General features: G+C 39.5%; 1 protein-coding gene across 3 annotated transcripts in view; it reads right to left on the reverse strand.

Annotated features, from left to right (window-relative positions):
* The window catches only part of eif5b.L (eukaryotic translation initiation factor 5B L homeolog), a 50,715-nt gene continuing 29,369 nt past the window's right edge, over positions 1-21,346 (reverse strand). For 2 of the 3 annotated variants that reach the window (XM_041582375.1, XM_018247098.2), the window contains exons 11-24: positions 20,762-20,869; positions 17,970-18,080; positions 17,823-17,890; positions 10,156-10,297; positions 9,349-9,480; positions 9,020-9,202; positions 8,424-8,585; positions 6,779-6,910; positions 6,561-6,692; positions 6,056-6,132; positions 4,753-4,917; positions 3,105-3,243; positions 1,578-1,739; positions 1-731 (exon numbers count right to left, since the gene is read on the reverse strand). In XM_041582375.1, the coding sequence (XP_041438309.1) occupies positions 624-731; positions 1,578-1,739; positions 3,105-3,243; positions 4,753-4,917; positions 6,056-6,132; positions 6,561-6,692; positions 6,779-6,910; positions 8,424-8,585; positions 9,020-9,202; positions 9,349-9,480; positions 10,156-10,297; positions 17,823-17,890; positions 17,970-18,080; positions 20,762-20,869 (1,821 nt within the window). In that variant the 3' untranslated portion in view covers positions 1-623. Of the gene's footprint in view, positions 732-1,577; positions 1,740-1,879; positions 1,907-3,104; positions 3,244-4,752; positions 4,918-6,055; positions 6,133-6,560; positions 6,693-6,778; positions 6,911-8,423; positions 8,586-9,019; positions 9,203-9,348; positions 9,481-10,155; positions 10,298-17,822; positions 17,891-17,969; positions 18,081-20,761; positions 20,870-21,346 lie in introns of those variants that run through there. The other variant, XM_018247099.2, reaches the window with a different exon arrangement.

Here is a 21,346-nt window from a genome sequence, read left to right on the forward strand (position 1 = left end):
TAACATTGCCCATTGAGTTTATTTCTGGCTCTGTTTGATTACATTAGAACTGTCATGAACTGTACAAGCATTAAAATGCTGCCCAAAATACATCATTATTTCACAGAAAGCAGATACATTGAGATCATGACTATTTCATTCTCCATCTTTAAAAAAAAAAATGTAGATAGGCACGAAGTAAAGATACATTTGAAAACTTACAAGGAAGGGCAGAGAAGCCGCATAAATAACATTTCATTTTCCAATTACTTTTTGTTTTTACAACAGAGATTCATAATCTGCAGGGGATCAAAACCTGCAACACTGATCTTACAAATATAAAACGGAGAGAATTTGTGTAATAAAACATTGGGCCGATTAAAACAGAAGCCGGTACAAGAGCGATGTGAACAAGAGAACAGGCACATTGGAACGGTGGGATGTGTAAAACGGAGCACTGTCGAACCAGTGGAAAAGTCTTGGTTTCTCATGGAAAACAATTGTAACTAATATTTTCTTCACCAGCCACAGGATTATCCTTTTCGGCTCCTCCGTTCCACTGTAATGCGTCGCTTCTTTCTTTTACAAAAGTAAAACTTGTCCATTTGTACAAGGTGAGTTCCAGCCTGGGACTGTCACCGTCATTAGATAATTTCAAACACTTTCTTCAGTTCTACTATGAGTTGCCAGTCTGATTTCTGCATCTCGTCTCTAAACCAGTTTTTCAAAGCATCAATTGATTGCCGATTAATCTGAAATACGAGAACAAACGTTATATTTTGTACATGCACAGCGTTCTCTCGCTCACAAATGTCCTACAAAGGACAATGTTCCTTTGGGGATGTCATTCTACAAAGCAGGGACCTTGGGTCCTATGGACTTACGTCTCTCCCAGTAAAGTAAATGACAAACTATTGGTCGCACTGAAGGTGCCATACAGATTCTACAGACCTGTCAATCAGAAAACATTTTATATTAAAGAGATACTGACACCAGAAATTTCTTTTTTTACATCATAATTTTGCCTTTGAATCTACTAATAACTTTGCCATAATGTATTTACAAATGCTTTTACATTACCTGTCTGATGCCCCATGTTCCTGTATGAGGGGGCTGCCATATTTGTGCAGCAGGAGTCCGTTAGCATTAGAAACTTTAACTGACAGACTGAGATGGGACAGTCAGGTTGGCAAAACAGTCAGGTTTAGAAAATTACCCTCCCAGCAAAAAATGATCAACATGACCTATAGGTAACTTTTAATGTACATTCATATTATTCATTCAAGTAGTTTTTTTAGTGTCAGTTTCACTTTAAGGCTTTTGCCTTTGGTATGTGACTGTTCCTTTCAAGACTAGAAACACAGAACAAGAAAACAGTCTATTTCTACAGGGCTTTTTCTTGTCCTATAAATCTTCTCCGAATTGCCCACCCCTTATCTATAAATGATGTTTGCCAATAGCATACCTGAAGTTTTTTGTGGCACCCAAGGAAAACCTTTAAGATAAACCTTTTATTTATTATCCAGTTAAAACTAGCGAGCAAAGCTCAAAAGTCACATATGAGCATTTTCCTATTCACGGCACATATAAAACCTCACCTTGCTAACAAGGAAATCTGTAGCTTCAAAGTGTCTTCCAAACATTTTAGGAGACTCTCCAGGAATGGGGTCGATTTTAATACACACTTCCTGGCCTTTCTTTGCCACATCCACTGACTTGTGGTTGATTTCAATACTGGTCACTATACCAATTTCTACAAACTGCAAATAAAAAACAACATGCATTAAAAGGAATAGACATATTCATGTCATAAAAACATGGCGCCCGTAAGTACTAGGACAGTGGCACACAGGGTGGCTTTGGGAGATCGTTCTTTTTGTAGGTAAATTGGCAAGAATACCTTTTACATTGCAAACATCAGGAATCTCTGCAGATAAAACACATGAATGGCACATAAGTGTATAACAGTTTTCAAGTGATTACAGGAGTACATATAATCTGTACTGTTTACAATGAGTGATTGTATATTCAGCAGCTCCCCCCGGCCCCCCTTTGCAGGCAACAAAGCTTTCATGTGTTCTGTCTATAAGAAGATAAAACAACACCCGCCTTGGTCTTTACCATTTACCATAACTTTGTGTAAAGTAAATATCCAAAAGCTTTCTCATCCCACTTCAAAATACCCAAAGGTTCCCAATAGGAGTGTTTTCCAAGCAACTTAACCCTGAAGTCTCGAAGTAGGAGACTAACCCCCATCTGTAAAGAAATGCAATCATTTTGCCTAGAAGCAGTAACCAATAGCAACCAATAAGATCTTTGTATATGTGACCTGCTGATTGGTTCCTGTAAGTTACAGCACCTGGGCAAAACAAGTGCCTTTTATTACAGAACCCCATAAGAAAATTAATCCTCCTTAAGGGATACTGTCATGGGAAAAAAATATATTTTTCAAATGAATCAGTTAATAGTGCTGCTCCAGCAGAATTCTGCACTGAAATCCATTTCTCAAAAGAGCAGACAGATTTTTTTATATTCAATTTTGAAATCTGACATGGGGCTAGACATATTGTCAATTTCCCAGCTGCCCCAAGTCATGTGACTTGTGCTCATATAAAATTCAATCACTCTTTACTGCTGTACTGCAAGTTGGAGTGATATCAGCCCTTCCCCTTTTCCCCCCCAGCAGCCAAACAAAAGAACAATGGGAAGGTAACCAGATAACAGCTCCCTAACACAAGATAACAGCTGCCTGGTATAGTAAAAACCCAAAAACTCAATAGTAAAAACCCATGTCCCACTGAGACACATTCCGTTACATTGAGAAGGAAAAACAGCAGCCTGCCAGAAAGCATTTCTCTCCTAAAGTGCAGGCACAAGTCACATGACCAGGGACAGCTGGGAAATTGACAAAATGTCTAGCCCCATGTCAGATTTCAAAATTGAATATAAAAAAATCTGTTTGCTCTTTTGAGAAATGGATTTCAGTGCAGAATTCTGCTGGAGCAGCACTATTAACTGATGTGTTTTGAAAAAAACATGTTTTCTGATGACAGGATCCCTTTATTACATAGCATTGCATGATCCAGAATGTATCCAGAGAGTGAAGATGTTGAGGGTTTACTTACACCTTTACTAGGTACACAAATTGGGGTTCCCTGTTTCACTTGTCCTGCTTCCACCACCACTCCCATGACAATTGGATCTCGAGAATTAAAGATAAACTGAGGGAGAATTCGTATTTTACAGGGAAATACTGCTATGTGCCTATAATGAGAAAAAGAGTTTACAGATATTGGAGCACAAACAACACACCATTGAGGGATACAAAGGGCCTTTAACTCTTTACATTCCAGGGGGGTTTTGATATATGTGCCGTGTGTTGCAAGTAAAGATGCAACTAAGCATCAATCAAAGCAAAGTCAAGTCATTTTATAATGAGCCTTCTTTAAAGGGGTTGTTCACTTTCTAACACTTTTCAGTTCAGTCATTTTCAGATAGTTAGAAAAAAAAATTCTTTATTTCTTTTTAATAAAGTTGGTTTCATTTTAACCTTCTTATGTCTTTCTGAAGCTCTAGGGGAGGGGGGGGTCACCGAAGTTGTAAACTGTTTTAATTGATACATTTATTTGATAAATTTCTTATATTTGTCCCTGCTGAGCAGAATCCTTGAGTTTCATTAAAGGCAGCTGTTAGAATTGATACAATAGTTACTAATATTCCACAGATGCCACCAGATTTTACACGTCCCTTCTAGTCTAGTGGATCCCTCCACCTCAAGCTAAGCAATCAAAGATGGTGGACACACACACTATATGCACAAGCATGACCATCAATTACAAGCTAAAAGAGGCAACCAAAACAAGGCGAGACTATGTGCAAAATCATTTGGGGTCAATGAAGAATGAACAAGGCTGTCTGAAAGCCTCAGCATATATTGATCGGAAGACAAATGCAGTGAAAAATGTGAAAAAGCTACTAGATAAGGACAGAGTAACAAGTACAAGAGCCAAGTGTTCTTATGTCTTGAAGTGATGTCATGTTGGAATGCTAACGCTTCCAGAAATGTATAAACACCCAGCAGTCACTGGTGTCATCAAGGGTTATGTAATAAAAGGCACTATGTCTGTCCTGGAGCAGTAACCCATAGCAACCAATCAGCAGGTAGAATTTACGGGTCACCTGCTTAAAAGCAATAATCATATTGGTTGCCACTTGTTGCCTTTTATTACATAAGAGGATTATCGGTACACTCAATTATGCATATCAAATACATAGAGATAATATAAAGGGGTGTGGCAAAATCCCTAGAAGGCAGAGTAAGACTCAACAAAGAACAGAATTAAGGACAAATCAGTGTAAATGATGATGATGTATACGCCAAAAAAATTAGATAAACTGTTTTTAAATAGCAGCCCTTTCAGCTAACAAATAATAAAGGGAACATCCAAGGCATATACAGTACATTCATCCTCTTCCCTATGCTTACCCACATAAACATATAAATATTTTGTATTCTAGTTGATTTACTTCTTCATTCACTGCTGCTGACTGATCACTGCCTGATCAAGGACAGTTATAGGATTGGGGCCCTGCTTTTCACATCTCTTGTACACCAGCTTAGTCTTCTATAAGTTTCGCCATGGAGTTCTGTACAGAGAGCAGCAACTATGGAAGCCACATCATGTTCTAACAAGACTGACTGAAATTAAACTGGGGCTTTTCCCCTGTCTGAACCAAGTTTAGTTATGTTCCCACCCCTGGTTGGTTACTTACTTGAACTCTTCCTGTTTCTGCTTCTTGTAGTCTTGCCGGTACTTGGTAAAGGCATCGAATAAGTGATAGATGATTTCAGCACTAAATACGCGAACCCCTAAACTGTCCGCCATTTCTTGGGCTTCTCGTTCAATCCTTACATCAAATGCCAAAATCACAGCATATCTGAAAAGAAATTCAAGTGATAATTTATGCCCATTTGCTCTCGCAGGACAAAGACCGACAATATTTCCTTAAAGGGAACATACATTTTTACTTTCCACTAAGGGCAGGGCTCCACAGACTATTTAGCCTCGATCTGACACGCTGCACAAAAATGCAGGCGTCTCGTCTGATGCGACGGAAATAAGGTAAGTAATGCTGGTATCGGATCGTGTCGCATTGTTGTTGCGACACGACTGTCGGATGCTGACGCAGCGTGCAGTGTCTGCATCCGTAAGTCGTGTCGCATCAACAATTAGACACGATCGCGGCCGAATCGTTGGTGGAGCCCTGCCCTAAAACATGTTCACTAATCAGAAATAGTAGAATCTGGTTTTTTTTTTAATCTATTTTTTGGGTCAAAACAGTCTTTAAAAGTCTGAATAGTGCCCGAGTTTCATAAGAAAACAAATAAAATATGTTGATTGCAACATATTCAAACCAAAGGGACCGCTCCGAGCTCGCCTTCCCATAAGCTGTTCCTTTTACTCCTTCTCGGGTGCTCAATCCGCAGCAGTGAGCTTTACATATGTGCAATTGTCTGATTGCTCAAGTTTCTTATTATTCACATGGGCAATGTACGTTAGTGGAAAATATGTCAATAGGTTCCATTTAAATTTGCCCAGCAAGTTGCATATGTTTTTTTCGCTATTTTCCAGCCAGGGTAATGTCTTGTCTACCTGGTATTCTGGTTTATTGCACACTCAAAGTACATGCAGCCACGATAACTGGCTAAGGATGAAAATATACCAAATGGACACAACAATCTACAGTTTATAATACATTGTCACACACTATGGTACATCTTATTGCTCTGGCAGCAGCATGCTGGGAAGAGAGAGAGGCACAGGCAGGAGGGTGGGATGGCTTCTCCTGCTAATACAGTGCTCAGCCTGTCAGTCAATATTGTGATCACTTCCAACAATCAACAGACACACCCACCCCTCATTTCAGTCTAGACTCTGAACTAAAAAAAATCTCTCTGCAGGTCCGACATTACATTCTTTGGAGGTAAAATACTTTTAAAAAAAATTTTTTTGAGGAAGGATGAATAATATAACTGAAGATTAATATTATATGTCTCATTTAAAGTGCTACTCACTGTGGATCATGTTCCAACATCACTGAAGCTTTCATGACGTCCCTTTTGTGAACAGGTCCAATGTTAATTCCAGCATACTGTTGAAGAAGGAATTACAATAGTTTAAGCACCCAAACTGCAACGCATAAAATTAAAGCTTTTTAGTTTTTCAAGTGCAGCATATTTTAAATATACTAGTAAATGCCTAAAGGGCAGAAAGGGTTGGCTTTGACCATGAAATTTAGCTGAAAGGGGCCCCAAATTGTCAACTCCTGCTGATTTGAATGTGGAATGCCTGATAGCACCAGCCCGAGATACACTTGCTCTGCATTCATTTCGTTTATTAAAAGTAAATATGGTAAATATGGCAAATACCATTTACCGGGTCTTGCAGAAAACATTTTATATTGATATTTAGTAAACAAAAAGACAAAATGACTGGACTGTCAAATGCTCTTCTCCACAGAATTATACCCATTGTCATTTCAGAAACTGGAACTAATTCACTCATGCAGAATAGACTTACTGGTACTTCTGATGTTTTCAGGAACTCAAGCAGCGCTTCAAGAGAACCCAGGGTAGATGCCTGCACATAAACACCTTTTTCTTCTAATTTGATTGCATTCAGGGTCTGCTTTAATTCATGGATAAGCTCATCCTGAAAGAAAAAGAATTGCATTTTAGTAGACTAAGACTGATATGAAATATGAAAGTCTTTGCAGTTTCACTAAGCAAGTCACTTACCCTAAGAACTGGGATCTCATCCTCACTGTGGGCCACTAACAGTGGCAACCCAGCCAATGTCTTCTCCAAGTCTTTTCCAAGAATCTTAACTCCTTGGGCAGCTAGCACTTCTTTGTGTTTCTCATATTGATTCTGTAATTTAAGCACATTTTTTGAATGAGGCAGAGAAAGAAAAAACGGTTTTCTCACAGAATCAGCTCCATTTCTTTTGTATTGATTCTGTATGAATAACAGTACTGCAATTTGGCTCTCTAATGCCCACCTCTCCATACTATAGTCTGTCTTACATTCTGCAGCTCTGATCAAAGAGAGGGTTGTTCACCTTTGAGTTAACTTTTAATATGATGTAGAGAGTGAGGTTCTGAGACAATTTGCAATAGGTTTGCATTATTTGTGGTTTTTGAGTTATTTAGCGTTTTATTCAGCAGCTCTCCAGTTTGATATTTCAGTAGACTGGCTTCTAGGATCCAAATTACCCTAGCAACCATACATTGACTTTAATAAGAGACTGCAATATGATTAGGAGAGGGCCAGAGTACAAGGAGGACTAATAAGTACCAACAACGAATCTTCTTATTCTGCATACTATTTGTTATCATTTTGATTTTTATGGTTTATTGTGAAAACCAAATAAAATATTTCAAATCAGTACCAACAACAACAAATTTGTAGAAACTATATTAATCAGCTTGGGAGTAGAGTATGGTAAACATTATGATAGCATGCTTGAGTCCTCTAGTGACCAAACAGTGGTACAACTATATATACTTCAATAATTATCCAGAGCATGCTTGTAAGTAAAAAATGTAGTTTATTACATGAATATAATAAAAAACATTATTCAAAAATCCCCTTATAATGCCTAACGCGTTTCATGCTTACCTAGCACTTAGTCATAGGCAAATTTGTAGCCTTACAAAGCATTTGTTTTTTAGATGGGGTCAGTGACCCCCATTTAAAAACCGGAAAGAGTTAGAAGATGGAAAATAATTCAAAAACTATATAAAAATAAAATAATGTAGACCAATTGAAAAGCAGCTTAGAATTGATCATTCTACAACATACTAAAAGGTAACTTAAAGACGAACCACCCCTTTAAGAGAAAAAATTATTTATAAACTAGTTTTCATGAATTTTAAAGTTGGTCATTCCTTTGCACCTCACTACTTCCTTTCCTTTGTGACTTCATACATTCCCGCTCTTCTGACCATTCCTCCACTGCTAAGTCACAACAGTCCCAAAAAATAAACTCAAAGACTGCCTTTTTGAAGCAGTAAGGACACTCCCTATTTGTGACAGCTAATTTGCCACCCACTAAGAATGTTAGCTCTACAGGGCAGGGATCGCCCACATGTACTGTTGGTTGGGTAAATCTGCGCAGATGAGCCACACAGCATTTAGACCCATTTCAAGAAAACAATATAAATGTTTAATGGACTAAAGCAAAAACCAGGCTAGTATACGCTCTTTTAATAGATCCATATCTCTTATGCTGCCTCCCATTATTTTGTTTTCTAGTACAGTGTCATGTACAATACGTCTCTGTATAAAATACACTTCTTCCTTCCGTGTCTGTATAATATACTGTACATATGTACACTGTAAAATACACCGATTCTTGAATTGCCATTTCTTGGTATTTTACCTTAACTCTTAATTCTTTCATAGGGGGAGGAAGCAAAAGTCCTCTGATCTGGGTGACAATTGGCCCTTCAACACCAGGAACAATAACAATGTCACTTTCCTTTAAACGTCCATTGATCAAAATTACGTCAATAGTTGTCCCCATTCCTGGCAGGGCTTTAACCTACAAATAAAAAAAGTGACTGTAAAATTATATTGTAGACCAATAAACCAATGAGAACATTAAAAAAAAGACAAATTAGAAAAAAAGAAAACATGAGCAAAGTATTAAGTCATCACTTCCCTCTCCACTCACAGATCATTTGTCAGTCTAATAAGAAATGTGGCCTGGCATTCCTAGTTTTCATTGTATGCATAAACTGGCCTGTGATTGAAACACCAGGCAAATCAGTTCAAGATCTGCAATTGCCCACTCTAAGCCGTAATCTCAAACCAACTCTAATTCTGTTTCTCCAGTTGGAGTTTCCTGTAGTGAAGTGGACATTTATCTGGATGCAAAAATGTGCAGTTGTTGGAGTGATGGTAGAGTGATAACATTAAAGATCCTTATGACCCCAGCTGACAACACCATTATGCCACGTCAGAAATTCTCCTTACCTCCATTACTTGGGCTCTTAACTCTTCAGAGTGAGCCAGTCTTTTATTTAGCATGGTCTGTGTCAAGTCAACAAGAAGCGATATAAGATTTCCCATTCCATCTCCAGTATGAGCAGATGTAGGAACCAAAGAGACAAAAGTGCGAGGGTCTTTGTTTTCAAAGAATAAAGCAGCATTCAAACCCTAAAATACCAAAACAAAATTGTAGTTGCAAGCACAGACATAAAATGATTTAAACATTGTGTATGCAAAAAGCAAAGCCTCCATAAGAAAAAAAGCTCATCAGCAATAACTTTTCCAAGTTAACATAAGCCTATAAATGTGATTACCTGTTGTGCAAACTCAACAATGATGGACTTGGTCCGCTCCTCAAATTCATCTTTAGTATTTTTCTTCTGTTTCTTTAATGTTGCAGCAACATCAGTCTCTGGGCTCTTTTTCCAATCATACAACCTATCAATCTAATGAAGAGGGGAAGGAAACAATATTAATTAGACTAAAAATAAATGTAGCTACCAGGTACTTCTGAAACGTACTACAAAATTGCCACTTGGGCTTTAATAGACAAAGGCCGTTATCAGTCACCCACTCATTGTATAAAACTTAAAGCAGAATTATGAGGTGCTATGGGCTCTTACACAGAGGCAATTTTTGTGTGTAAAACCTATATATTGTGTTTATGTGTTTTTTTGTTTTTTTTTTATGTCTGTCAGTGCGTTGTCTCAGTTCCAAACACAATACTCTAGTCTATGGGTTACTGGATGTGCATTTAGTCCAGGCAAATGTAGTGTCTAAAAAATGTGATGAAAGGCGTATGGAATAGACCAAGCAGAATATAATGGAATCAATTAGCTGTGTAAGTTGTGATTTAATGTCCATCCATATCAGGAAAAAAAACCCACAAACCATTATTCTTTGATCATTCTGTATTAAGAAATAGTGGTCTCCAAAAACCTCAGAACCTTATCCGCTGAGGGAACCATATGTGCCGTGAGCATGGTTTACACAGCTCTCAGTTTACAAATTAATACAACAAGGTAACGCTAAACTGTAAGCATATGTACTGCATTATATTTCTGCTTGCAGAATTGCACACATCCAGCAATATTTAATACAGAAAGCATAGTGACACTTACTTTGTTTAGAGCCACAATAAAGGGACACTTCTTATTTTTCAGCAGGTTAAGTGATTCTATTGTCTGCGGCTCCAGTCCGTGCATAATATCCACAACAAGAATGGCAATATCACAAAGGGAACTTCCACGATTCCTCAAATTACTACATGTAGAAAAATTAAACCAGCAACAAATTAGTTAGGAATTTCGCCCACAGCTGATTTACATGTTCTCTCCATGTACTTATTTACTTTGTAAACAAACTGATAAGAGCCCAGAGTACCAGCTTCTTTATACATTTGCATTTACACATTTAAGTGGAAGCTGAATATTGTTGTTATTGTTGCAACAAAGAATATATAAGTTGCTGGAATAATGTCAAATTGCTCAGGGTTATTATTCTAAGTACTGTGGCATTTTATTTGTCTACTACCCGTTATCCAGAATGCTGGGGACCTGAGGTTTTCGAGATTACAGATCTTTCTGTAATTTGGATCTTCATACCTTAATTCTACTAGAACATCATGTAAACATTAAATAAATCCAATAGGCTGGTTTTGCTTCCAAAAAGGTTTAATTATATTTTAGTTGGGATCAAGTACAAGGTTCTGTTTTATTATTACAGAGAAAAAAGGATATCATTTTTCTGTTTCAATATGTTTATTGACAGAAATAAAAAGAAATTTGCGTAACATACAATGTAAAAGAATTTACATCACCTCTGTGGAAATACAATCAAATACTGGAATCATAATACAACGAGACGATGGTGTAAATAAAAACAAAAGATCAACATAAGTCAAATGACTGTCCATCAGTGAGCGTTAAAACAGAGCAAACATGCATTACATATATTTATGAACGTGGTACAGAGAAATCAAAGACACTTGTCAACAAAAAAAAATAAGAAAGAAAAGAAAAAAATAAATAAATAAATAAAAAAAAAGGGGGGGAGGGGAGAAAGGAAAATAAAAGGGTAGACCACCAGGTAATCACACAAATCAAACAATCAAGTGTATCAAATGTAAGTTACAGCATATATATGGGGAGTATAAGCAGAATCAAACATCAGCACAGCAGTTCCAAGCAATTGCCATACAAAGGAGCCATGTCAATTCAGTCAGAATATGGTACAAAATACTATGATGGGTCCCATGTTAAAGGGGTTGCCTGCCCAGACCTTATAAGGAAAGAGTAGAAACCGGTAGGGTTCCGTGGAATCTGTAATCTATCCAAGGTTGCCAGACGTCAACAAAGGCCTGATATTTATCTAGGTGGATACTAGTCAACTTTTCATTAATGAGAATCCAATCCAATTTCACTCTAACATTATTGTACTGCAGGGACGAAGATTTCCACGCCTTAGCAATAACCTGTCTGGCGGCCAAGAAAATATGATTAAGTAAGCGGACCTGTTTCCTGGGGACATCACGAGGGACAGCTCCCAATAAGGCAACATATGGGTCCCGTTTTAAGTTAAGATGTAACACAGAAAAACTAAGGGTATAAATCCGTATCCAGAATCTCACAGCTATGGGACATGTCCACCAGATATGGAACAGGGACCCTGATGCAGAACAACCCCTGTAACATGTATCGTTGCAATCGGGATAAAATTTAGCTAATCGTACTGGGGTCAAATACCAGCGAAATAATACCTTATAACCAGCCTCCAGCATAACTGTGTTGATAGAACTTTTGCGCGTATTGTCCCAAAGTCGGAACCAGTCCTGTTCAGGCAATGACTTTCCGATATCCTTTTCCCATTTAGTGATATAAGGTAGATCGAGCAAGCTGGCTGGCGTATTGAATTGCAAGTATAGAATTGAAATGGCTCCTTTAGGGGCTGTACCCTTTGTACACCAACGTTCATAAAACGAGCTAGATAAATCATGAGTTTTGGCAGAATTCCAACATTTCTGTACAAAATGTAAAACCTGATAAGCTCTGAATCTCTCCGAATCTGGAAGTTGATAGTGATCTAAAAGATATTGGATAGTGTAGGGACCTCTGGAGTGTATTAGGGATTTAACAAACACTAGCCCATTTAATATCCACCAATGAAAAAGGTGTTTTTGCAAACCAGCTAAGAAAGCAGGGTTCCCAAATATTGGTGCTGCAGGAGTATGAGGTGTAATAAATGGGTGCTTACGAGATACTATATCCCATACGTGTAAGGAACAAGCCAAGCAAGGGCTCATAGTTTTAGGACGGGATTTCCTGGGCAGCCAAAGCAATGAGGAGGCAGTACAGGGGGTAACAAAGGCATTCTCGATAGCAACCCACTGAGGAGGGTCAGAGGTGCTATGCAAATTCGGGAGTTGACACAATTGTGCTGACCAGTGATAGTATCTAAGATTAGGCAGACCTAAGCCGCCAGTAGATAACGATCTATAAAGGATATTTCTATTCACCCTGGGAAATTTATTGTTCCACACAAACTTGAGAATCTTAGATTCAAAATTCTTGAAATCCTGAAGGTTGAGCGATAAGGGGAGCACTCTAAAGAAATACAATAATTTAGGGAATAGTGTCATCTTAATAGCCCAAATGCGACCTATCCATGAAATATGATATTTGCCCCAATCTTCCAGGCACTTGCCCAGTTTGCGATAAATATGGGAATAATTAACTTTGTATAAGGTATCATAGGAATTTGTCAAATGGACGCCTAAAAAGGAGACTGAGGTCTTCTGCCATTGAAAGGAGAAATTAAGGGTAAGCAATTTGGTTACATCATGAGGAAGTCCTATATTGAGAGCCTCAGTTTTTCCCGGATTAATAGTTAACCCTGAAAGGTTACCAAATTTGGTCAAAATGTTGTATAGATTAGGCAGGGACGTCATGGGCTGAGTCAAAAAGAGGGTCACATCATCAGCAAAAAGGCTAATTTTGTGTTGTCTATCATTGATCTTGAGGCCTCGAACATCTGGATTAGTCCTGATCGTCTCCGCTAGGGATTCAATGGCTATATTAAATAATAAAGGGGATAAGGGGCAACCCTGTCTGGTGCCTCTTAAGATTGGGAAGGATTCGGACACGTTGCAACCAATACGAACTCTGGCCGTAGGGGACTTGTACAGGGCCGCCAGCCATGTAAGGAAATTGAGGCCAAAACCTCTGTCCGACAAAGAGGACCAGAGAAAGGTCCAAGAGATGGAATCAAATGCTTTCCTAAAGTCTAGTTTGAGAATCATAGCTGGTTGCAAAGTTGACTTAGCACGAGCTGTCAGCAATATGAGCCGTCGTACTGCGTCGGAGGCCTGACGGCCCCGCACAAATCCCACCTGATCATTGTGAATTAAGTGGGGCATGATAGGGCCTAATCTAGTAGCCAAAATTTTTGCCAAAAGTTTAACGTCAATATTTAACACTGATATGGGTCTAAAGTTCCGGCAGTCAGTAGGCTCAGGTGAGTGTTTAGGTATAGGGGAAATGTTAGCTAGTAACGATACTGGAGTAAAATGTTCTCCTGAGAGCAAACCGTTAAACATATTAGTCATGTGAGGGGCCAATATATGGATGAACTTTTTATAATAAATGGCAGAAAAGCCATCAGGGCCTGGTGATTTAGATAAATGTAGGGAAGAAGTAGCCGAAATCACTTCCTCTATGGTAACCTTAGCTTCAAGTCGATCTTTTTGTTCAGGGGAGAGGCGGCAAAGGTTACACTGTTGTAAGAACTGGAGTATAGCAGTTTTAGGAGGTTTAAGGCTGTTGGAGTAAAGTTTACGGTAATACCGTGAGAATTCCTTCACAATGGCTCGAACAGATCTAATTAGTCTGCCGGAAGTCCCTGTAAGCATGGTGATTGGAGTAAAATCAAGTCTATTATTGAGGTGACGTGCCAATAACCGGGTGGGTTTGTTGGTTTGGGTATAGAGTTTCTGCTGAGACCAGCGTAGGGCCTTTTCTGCACGCAAGGTGAGGACTAAATCTAACTGAGTTTTGAGGGACTCTATGTGGGACTCCAGGGAAGGTGTAGGCTTGGTGCTAAAGTCAAGAGAAGCTTGGGTAAGTTCTTTCGTGAGGGAGACAATTTCCTGTTCCCTGGAGCGTTTCCTCTGGGAACCTATCTGGATCAAAGTGCCTCTCAAAACTACCTTATGGGCTTCCCATAAAAGAGTAGATGAGGGAACAGAGCTTTTGTTATCCTGAAAGTAATTTCGAAGCGTCTGTTCCACTTGTTGTACTACCTCCGGGATTTTCAAAAGTGACTCATTAAGGCGCCAGCTAAATTCCCCTGTCGTACTATAAATCTGAGAAATGGTCAAAGCAATAGGGTCATGGTCTGACCAAGGTGTCACCAAGATCTTAGACACATGAGGGAGGTCAAAAACCTGTTGGGAAACCCAAATATGATCTATCCTAGAATGGAGCTTGTGGGGATGGGAGTAATGAGTGTATTGTCTGGTCATAGGATGGTCCTCTCGCCAAACATCCACCAACCCTAAATGCAACATGCCCCGTTTAACCTTCTGAACATCAGGGTGACGTTTTACTACGGTCTGGGGAGGGCGGTGAAAGGGCTGTTGCCTATCCCAGAAGGAGTCCAAGATCAAGTTTGTATCACCACATAGTATAATTTTCCCTGTCTCAGCATGAGAAACATAAGTGAGTAGGCTATCAAAAAACTGGGCTTGGGAAACATTGGGAGCATAATAAGAAATAATCGAGAAAAGCTTGCCCTCTAGTTCGAACGTAAGAACCAAAAATCTCCCTTCAGGGTCAGAGTAGGTGTCTCGAATAAGCAATGGCAAACCCACATGGATACAGATAGCTACACCCCTGGTCTTATTATCACTATTCGCTAGATATACTATAGGGTATTGTTTATGAAAATATTTGGGGTAGGATTGCTTGGAGAAATGTGTTTCTTGCAGACATAAGATATCAGCTCTAAGAGAATTATAGTACATAAATGCTTTTTTCCGTTTCACTGGGGAGTTAAATCCCTGTACATTATGAGATAATATGGTGAGCCCCATGAATATCAAACGGAGAAACCAGATTAAGCTGAAAAGGGAGTAACATTTGAGAGCCGGGACCTATGGGAAGGAGAATAGCAGAGCACAAAAACCAAAATGACAATAGCACCAACTGCAAAAATGCCGCATAGTCCCATACGTAAGATTGTTCAAACAATAGTGGTCTAACAAAAAAATAAGAATAATAAAAGAAAAAATGAAAAAGGAGAAAAAACCATAACAACAATGTACAACAGGCGCTAGCACTAAAGGTGGTAGACTCGCTAGCCACCATGGTTAGCGCCAAACTGGGGGTATCAAAAAACTCCACGGGTCCTTCCCGTTGTTCCTGAAGGTAAAGGCACTTGGTACCCCCCACTAAAAGGAGGGAAAGGCTGGAAATTGCGTGACACATCTCGGTGGGAAGGTAGTAAAGGGTAGAACCAGAACACGGTGCAGCTTGAGAGGCAGCGAAGATACACATTATGGATCAGAAAAAAAAATAAAAAGTTCAGCCTCAAGGAAACTCCAAAAAAAAAATAAAGTGGAACATATTGCGTCATATGTAGTAGGGTAATAAAAACAATAAGTATGATGTCCAATACTGTATAAAGGGCTTACATCGGGAAACCGAGAATGTCAGTGTCACTGTATTTCAAGTCTCAATCAAAGGGACTTACCCTCCAAACGAAAATATCAAGAAAGAGCTGCCATACCTCCGACAACGGACTTGTAAGGGCCAAACGGGGAGAACATCCCCACAAGGGGACAAACCGGTAGACATCCATGCCACAGGGTAAGCATCAGGGATCGGACTTCTGAGATAAGGCCAATGCTGTCGTTCTTCTGGTAACCGGTTTGCCTACCGTGCGCCAAATCGGAGAAACCGCCCTCATGGTCTGCGGGGAGGATGATGGCGAAGATGGAGGGAGTGACGTAGTTAGCTTCAAGCGCTGAAGAAGTTCCATGGCCGACTCCAGATCTGAGAAGGAGTGTTGCTTATTGTTAAATGTAAACGCCAGGCGAAATGGAAAGAGCCACCGGTATCTAATGCCATGGTGCTGGAGGACATGGACAACGCCGGCAAAGGTTTTGCGTCTCTGTAAAGTAACAGGTGCAACATCAGCGTATATCTGGAATTTAACACCGTTATACTCCAAGGTCTGAGAAGCCCGTGCTGCTTGGAGGGCCTTCACTTGGGTTTGATGAAAGTGCAGCCTGAGGACAATGTCTCTAGGCGGGCCATCCTGGGATATAGGCCGAAGAGCGCGATGCACTCGATCGCATTCAAACCTTTCGGATGGTAGGTCAGGTAGGAGCATAGAGAGAATAGCGTGAGTTACCGTTGGCAGGTCCGTCTCAGATTCCGGAATCCCCCGGATGCGCAAGTTGTTGCGACGAGACCTGTTATCGGAGTCCTCCAGCTTATCCATGGCTTCCTTAAGCTGCGTTTGAAGTAGGACGATGTCCTGTTCATGGGCATCCAGCACCGTTACCACGTCATCAATCTTAGTTTCCACTACGTCAATCCGCTGGCCCAACTCATGCATCTGGCCTGCAACCCCTTTAGTGATATCGGCAGCTGTTCTGGCCAGTTCTTGTTGCAGCAAGGCCTTAAACTGCCCCATCAAGTCCGAGGTCTGGACGCCACCCGAAGGAGGCGGGAGTGAATCGGATTGCGAATCAAGGCCCTGCCAGGAATCTTCCTGCTGCGTCGCCATCGACTTAGGAGAGGGAGGCGGAGGCTTCCGCAGGAATGACGCAATGGTATTCGCTGTGCCTTTAGACGATTGAACGGAGCCTTTCTTCTCCCGTTGCCGTCTCCTATTAGCCATCCGATGGGTCAGTAGAGGTTTAGAGGTATATTACCGTAAAATGGAACGGTCAGCTCAAGTGCAAGGGGCAAAAATGAGGGATAAGGCTTCCGTGGACGAGGAGCGATCTCACACCACCGCCATCTTGGATCGCGCCTCACGTGACACCCCAAAAGGAAATCATTTTTAAACATTATGTTTATTTGAAAAGAATAGAGTCTATGGGAGATGGCCATTCCGTAATTTGTAGCTTTCTGGATATTGGGTTTCCGGATAAGGGGGCCCCCATACCTGTACTCAACGATATTAACACATTTTTACACAGTTGATATAATGAATTTGCAACAGCAGCTCCATCTATTGGTCAGTTCTTCCAGTGACATTTCATTTAGGATTAATGCTCAGAAGGGCACTCAGAAAAACTGTACTCGTTTGTTTTGATGGTTTATGTTTCATTTTAGAATAACGAATACACTTGATTAGAAAACATTTAACATTTTCCACAAGCAGGCTGTAAAATAATACAATCACCTCCTACCAAAAACCACTGCCCTTATTAATTTCCACCATTCTGAATAAAAACAGCAGAACGGTCTGCATGTCAATAATGGATTAATGAGAAATGACTCTTGGAAAGTCTTTTCTGATGTTCTAGAGTTCCACTAAAATGAAGAATAAAATAAAATAATCCAAAGCATTGCCCCCATTTTCCTTAGCACTTTAGGACTACATTTAAGTGCATTAAGTATGAATATTGTAATATTAAACAGAATGCAGACACACAATGATAAGCATTTTGCAAACACCCTGCCTTCTCTCCATTCTAGAATTTTCAGAAGATATACAACTAAGTAATATTTGTTAATTGAAATGTTAATTATGATATGATGACTGGAAAGTGAAATACCTGAAGGATTCGTGGCCAGGTGTATCTATGATAAGCATTCCTGGAATCTTAATATTCTCCCTGTCAAACTAAATGCAACACCATTGATTAGAACAAGAGACAATGGCAAATGGAATTGTACAGCCTCACTCAAGAACATTTACTTACATTCTTAACCATCTTAGTCTGTTCGTGAATAGCGTCAAGGGGAACGTTGGTTGCCCCAATCTGTTGAGTGATACCACCTGCTTCACTGTCTTGTACATTTGTGTGGCGCAGCTACAGAACATGAAGATGAAAGATTTATATGAATTATTCTATTAAATAAAATAGTAACAACATGGTTGATGAGATGCAAGAATAGCTTGCTGCAGAGACTGAAGAAAACGCCTGTCCTGTACAATTGTTACCAACTCTATCTACTGTAATTATAAGCTGAATTTTACTGAAGTAACAATGTCACACAAAGAGGTCTGCATGTTACAGGGGTTTTTTTTTGTGGTCCCACCAATTTATAATGCATTTCCCTGATTCAACACAATTGTTTTCCGGTCCCCTGAAAACCATGAAATGGGGGTTCTACTGTAGTTCCAAAAAGCAGTCAGTAGTTACCAAACGATGAAGCTGCTCCTTGAAGGATTCAAACTTAGAGGGGGGAGGAATTAGCGGTTTGAAGAAAGTTGGGGCAAGATTTTGGGAGAATGTTTACTTGAGGTTCTAGATTATTCTGGAAGCTGAGCTTGAAGGTCAATTACAGCAAGAGTAGGTCAGGGCTGTGGAATCGGTACATAAATCCTTTGACTCTGACTCCTCTGTTTTTAAAGGAACAGTAACACCAAAAACTGAAACTGCATGAAAGTACTTAAATTATAATGTACTGTTGCCCTGCACTGGTAAAACTAGAAAGTGTTTGCTTCAGAAAGACTACTATAGTTTATATAAACATGCTGTGTAGCCATGGGGAAGCCATTCAAGCTGGATAAAAGAAGAGAAGGCACAGGTTACATGGCAGATAAACATCATTGTATTGGACAGAGCTTATCCGTTATCTGCCATGTAACCTGTGCATTTTCTCCTTTTTTCCAGCTTGAATGGCTGCCCCCATGGCTACACAACAGCAGCTTGTTTATATACTGTAAACTATAGTAGTCTTTCTGAAGAAAACACACAGCTTTTACCAGTGCATGCTAACAGTATAGTATATGTTAATTTCCTTAAAATGCTTTTATTTTTTGGTGTTACTGTTCCTTTAATATACTTATGTATTTTTTCTGCGAAAATATCACTGCGAAAGCTCAAAAATATAAACTACATCCTTAATTCTAAACCAAAAACGAAGTTAAACTACATAAACCAAACACAATTGGAAAACCTAAAACAACTTATTTATTCACCTGGCATATATTTGTAGAATAGCTGTTAAATACAGTCCAAAATTAACTAAAGTATTGTTCTTAGAAACATAATTGCTTCTGCCTTATCCTCCTTCATAGAAGCTCTTAATTCTGATTTGATTATATTTAAAGCTTGTATTCAAAGTTATTAGGAGTCAGAAAATTTTTGGTGGCTGACTCCAAATACCCAAAATTGCTTCCAACTCCACAGTTCTGGAATTGGTGGTGACCATTTATTTGATGTTAAATGCCAGGGTTGTGCAGCCAGAGGCCAATTGGTCACATGCGAAACTCTAAAGGCTTTTATGGCTGCCAATCTACTCAATGCCTCTATGAAATATTGTATGACCAACATAAATTTACGAGAATTCTCCCCTCCAATATGCATGCTCAATATACAGAAAGGGAGTCTGTTCATTTCTATTTGCCCTGATGAACTTCATCTTCAACACTGCTTATGAGCTCTAAAATGTGTTTAGCATCCATAACTTGTTCTGACGATTATGTGTTTTTATTCCAGTGCCCCTTTTTATCTAATACAAAAATTATTGAAAATGTATTTTACAAATAGGCTTGAGTCTTAGAAGCATTTTGAATACAGGCTGTACATTTGTCACATATAAAACACAAACACCAGCAATATCCTGGCACTTATTTTGGTCTTCTGTAAGGATCTTTAACATTTTTGTACGAGGGTTTGTTTTCCCTCCCCTTGTTTTTGGTTGGCTAATAGCATCATTTACCTGTAGGAATGTGTCTCCCTGTACCTTACTGCATTTACAACATTAAGTTCATGATTCTTTTTCTCTCCTATTTATAAACTATCTTTGCTCATAACAATGTAACAGACATCCTGTTTCAGCTTTTCAGTCTGAACAAAACAAGAATCCATGTATGAATCTGTTTTCCAAATTAATGTGGTGCTGTATTGAGGACTTCTGTTACTCGCAGATGGATATTATACCGATAAAACAAAAAAACTCCCAAATAGCACTCACGTCACTTAGCAATGTGCAAACAATATGTTAACCATTTGAAGGGGTAACCACAAAATACTTGCTGAAATCTTGAATAAACTACACATTGCTTGTACATTGCTAAGCGAGTGTAATTTGGGAGGAGTTTTTTTTGTGTTTTTCATTCATAGCTCCAACAATATCTAGGATATCCATACATTAACAAAAAGTACCCAATGTAATTTAACCTTCATACAGGAGTATCTAGGAGAGCCTTCAAGCTGTCTCACCCAGCCTATGCTCTGTTCTAGGGGCTGGGGGTCAGTCCAGCAGACTTGGAAAGTAAATGATTAAACCCCCTATTCACTGTTCAACCTAGAAAATAATTCATAGAAGGGCACAGAATGCATTTTCATTTCGATTACAAAGCCGATACGGACTTATCTTGCCACACTACATGTATCCAGTAAACACAGAGTGGTGCAGATCAAAAGGAAAAATAGAAATTTAGAATTTATAGGGCCATTGGGGGGGGCATAGTTTGCACTGTAGATTCCATGGCAGTTGTCATGCAAAAGACTGAAAAATACAAGTTAGCCAGAAATCTTACCTTATCCAAGATTTTTGTTTTTCCGGTGTCTACATGCCCAAGGACGCATATAACTGGTGCCCGGAGTACCTGGGTATTTACAGTTTTCTGGTTTTCAATGCGTCTTTTCTAAGGTGAAGATAAAATGTATGCATCAAACAGGTTACCCAAAGCGACATATTGTGTTATAATCATCTTTTAGTAGTATATTCCCCTTTCTCTAAAATGTATAGTGCTTCTAAAAAAAAAATGTTTTACCTACTAAAAATGCTGCTATACTAGAGCTGCAGAGAGATCTCCTCAACAACTGGGCTGAAATGAGAGTTGGGTGTGTCTTTTCAGTCTCCCTCAGGAAGTGTGACAATCAGAGCTCTACAGTAACAGCCCAAGTCCCACCCAAGGCCCAGTGGTCCCCAACCACTGGGCCTTGGCCCAGAACCGGGCCGCGGATAGTCCTGAAGTGGGCCGCCGAACAATGAACACGGTTGCCGAATTTGACGCCAGCACGCCCAAATTGGATGTCGACCCCCTTCCCGACCTCCCCTCCAACCCCTCCTTTCCCCCCCCCGGTCCTTGGAAAAGAAATTGGTTCTTTTTTGGTCCCCT

This window comes from Xenopus laevis, chromosome 2L, assembly GCF_017654675.1.
Source record: "Xenopus laevis strain J_2021 chromosome 2L, Xenopus_laevis_v10.1, whole genome shotgun sequence".
NCBI classification, from domain to species: domain Eukaryota; kingdom Metazoa; phylum Chordata; class Amphibia; order Anura; family Pipidae; genus Xenopus; species Xenopus laevis.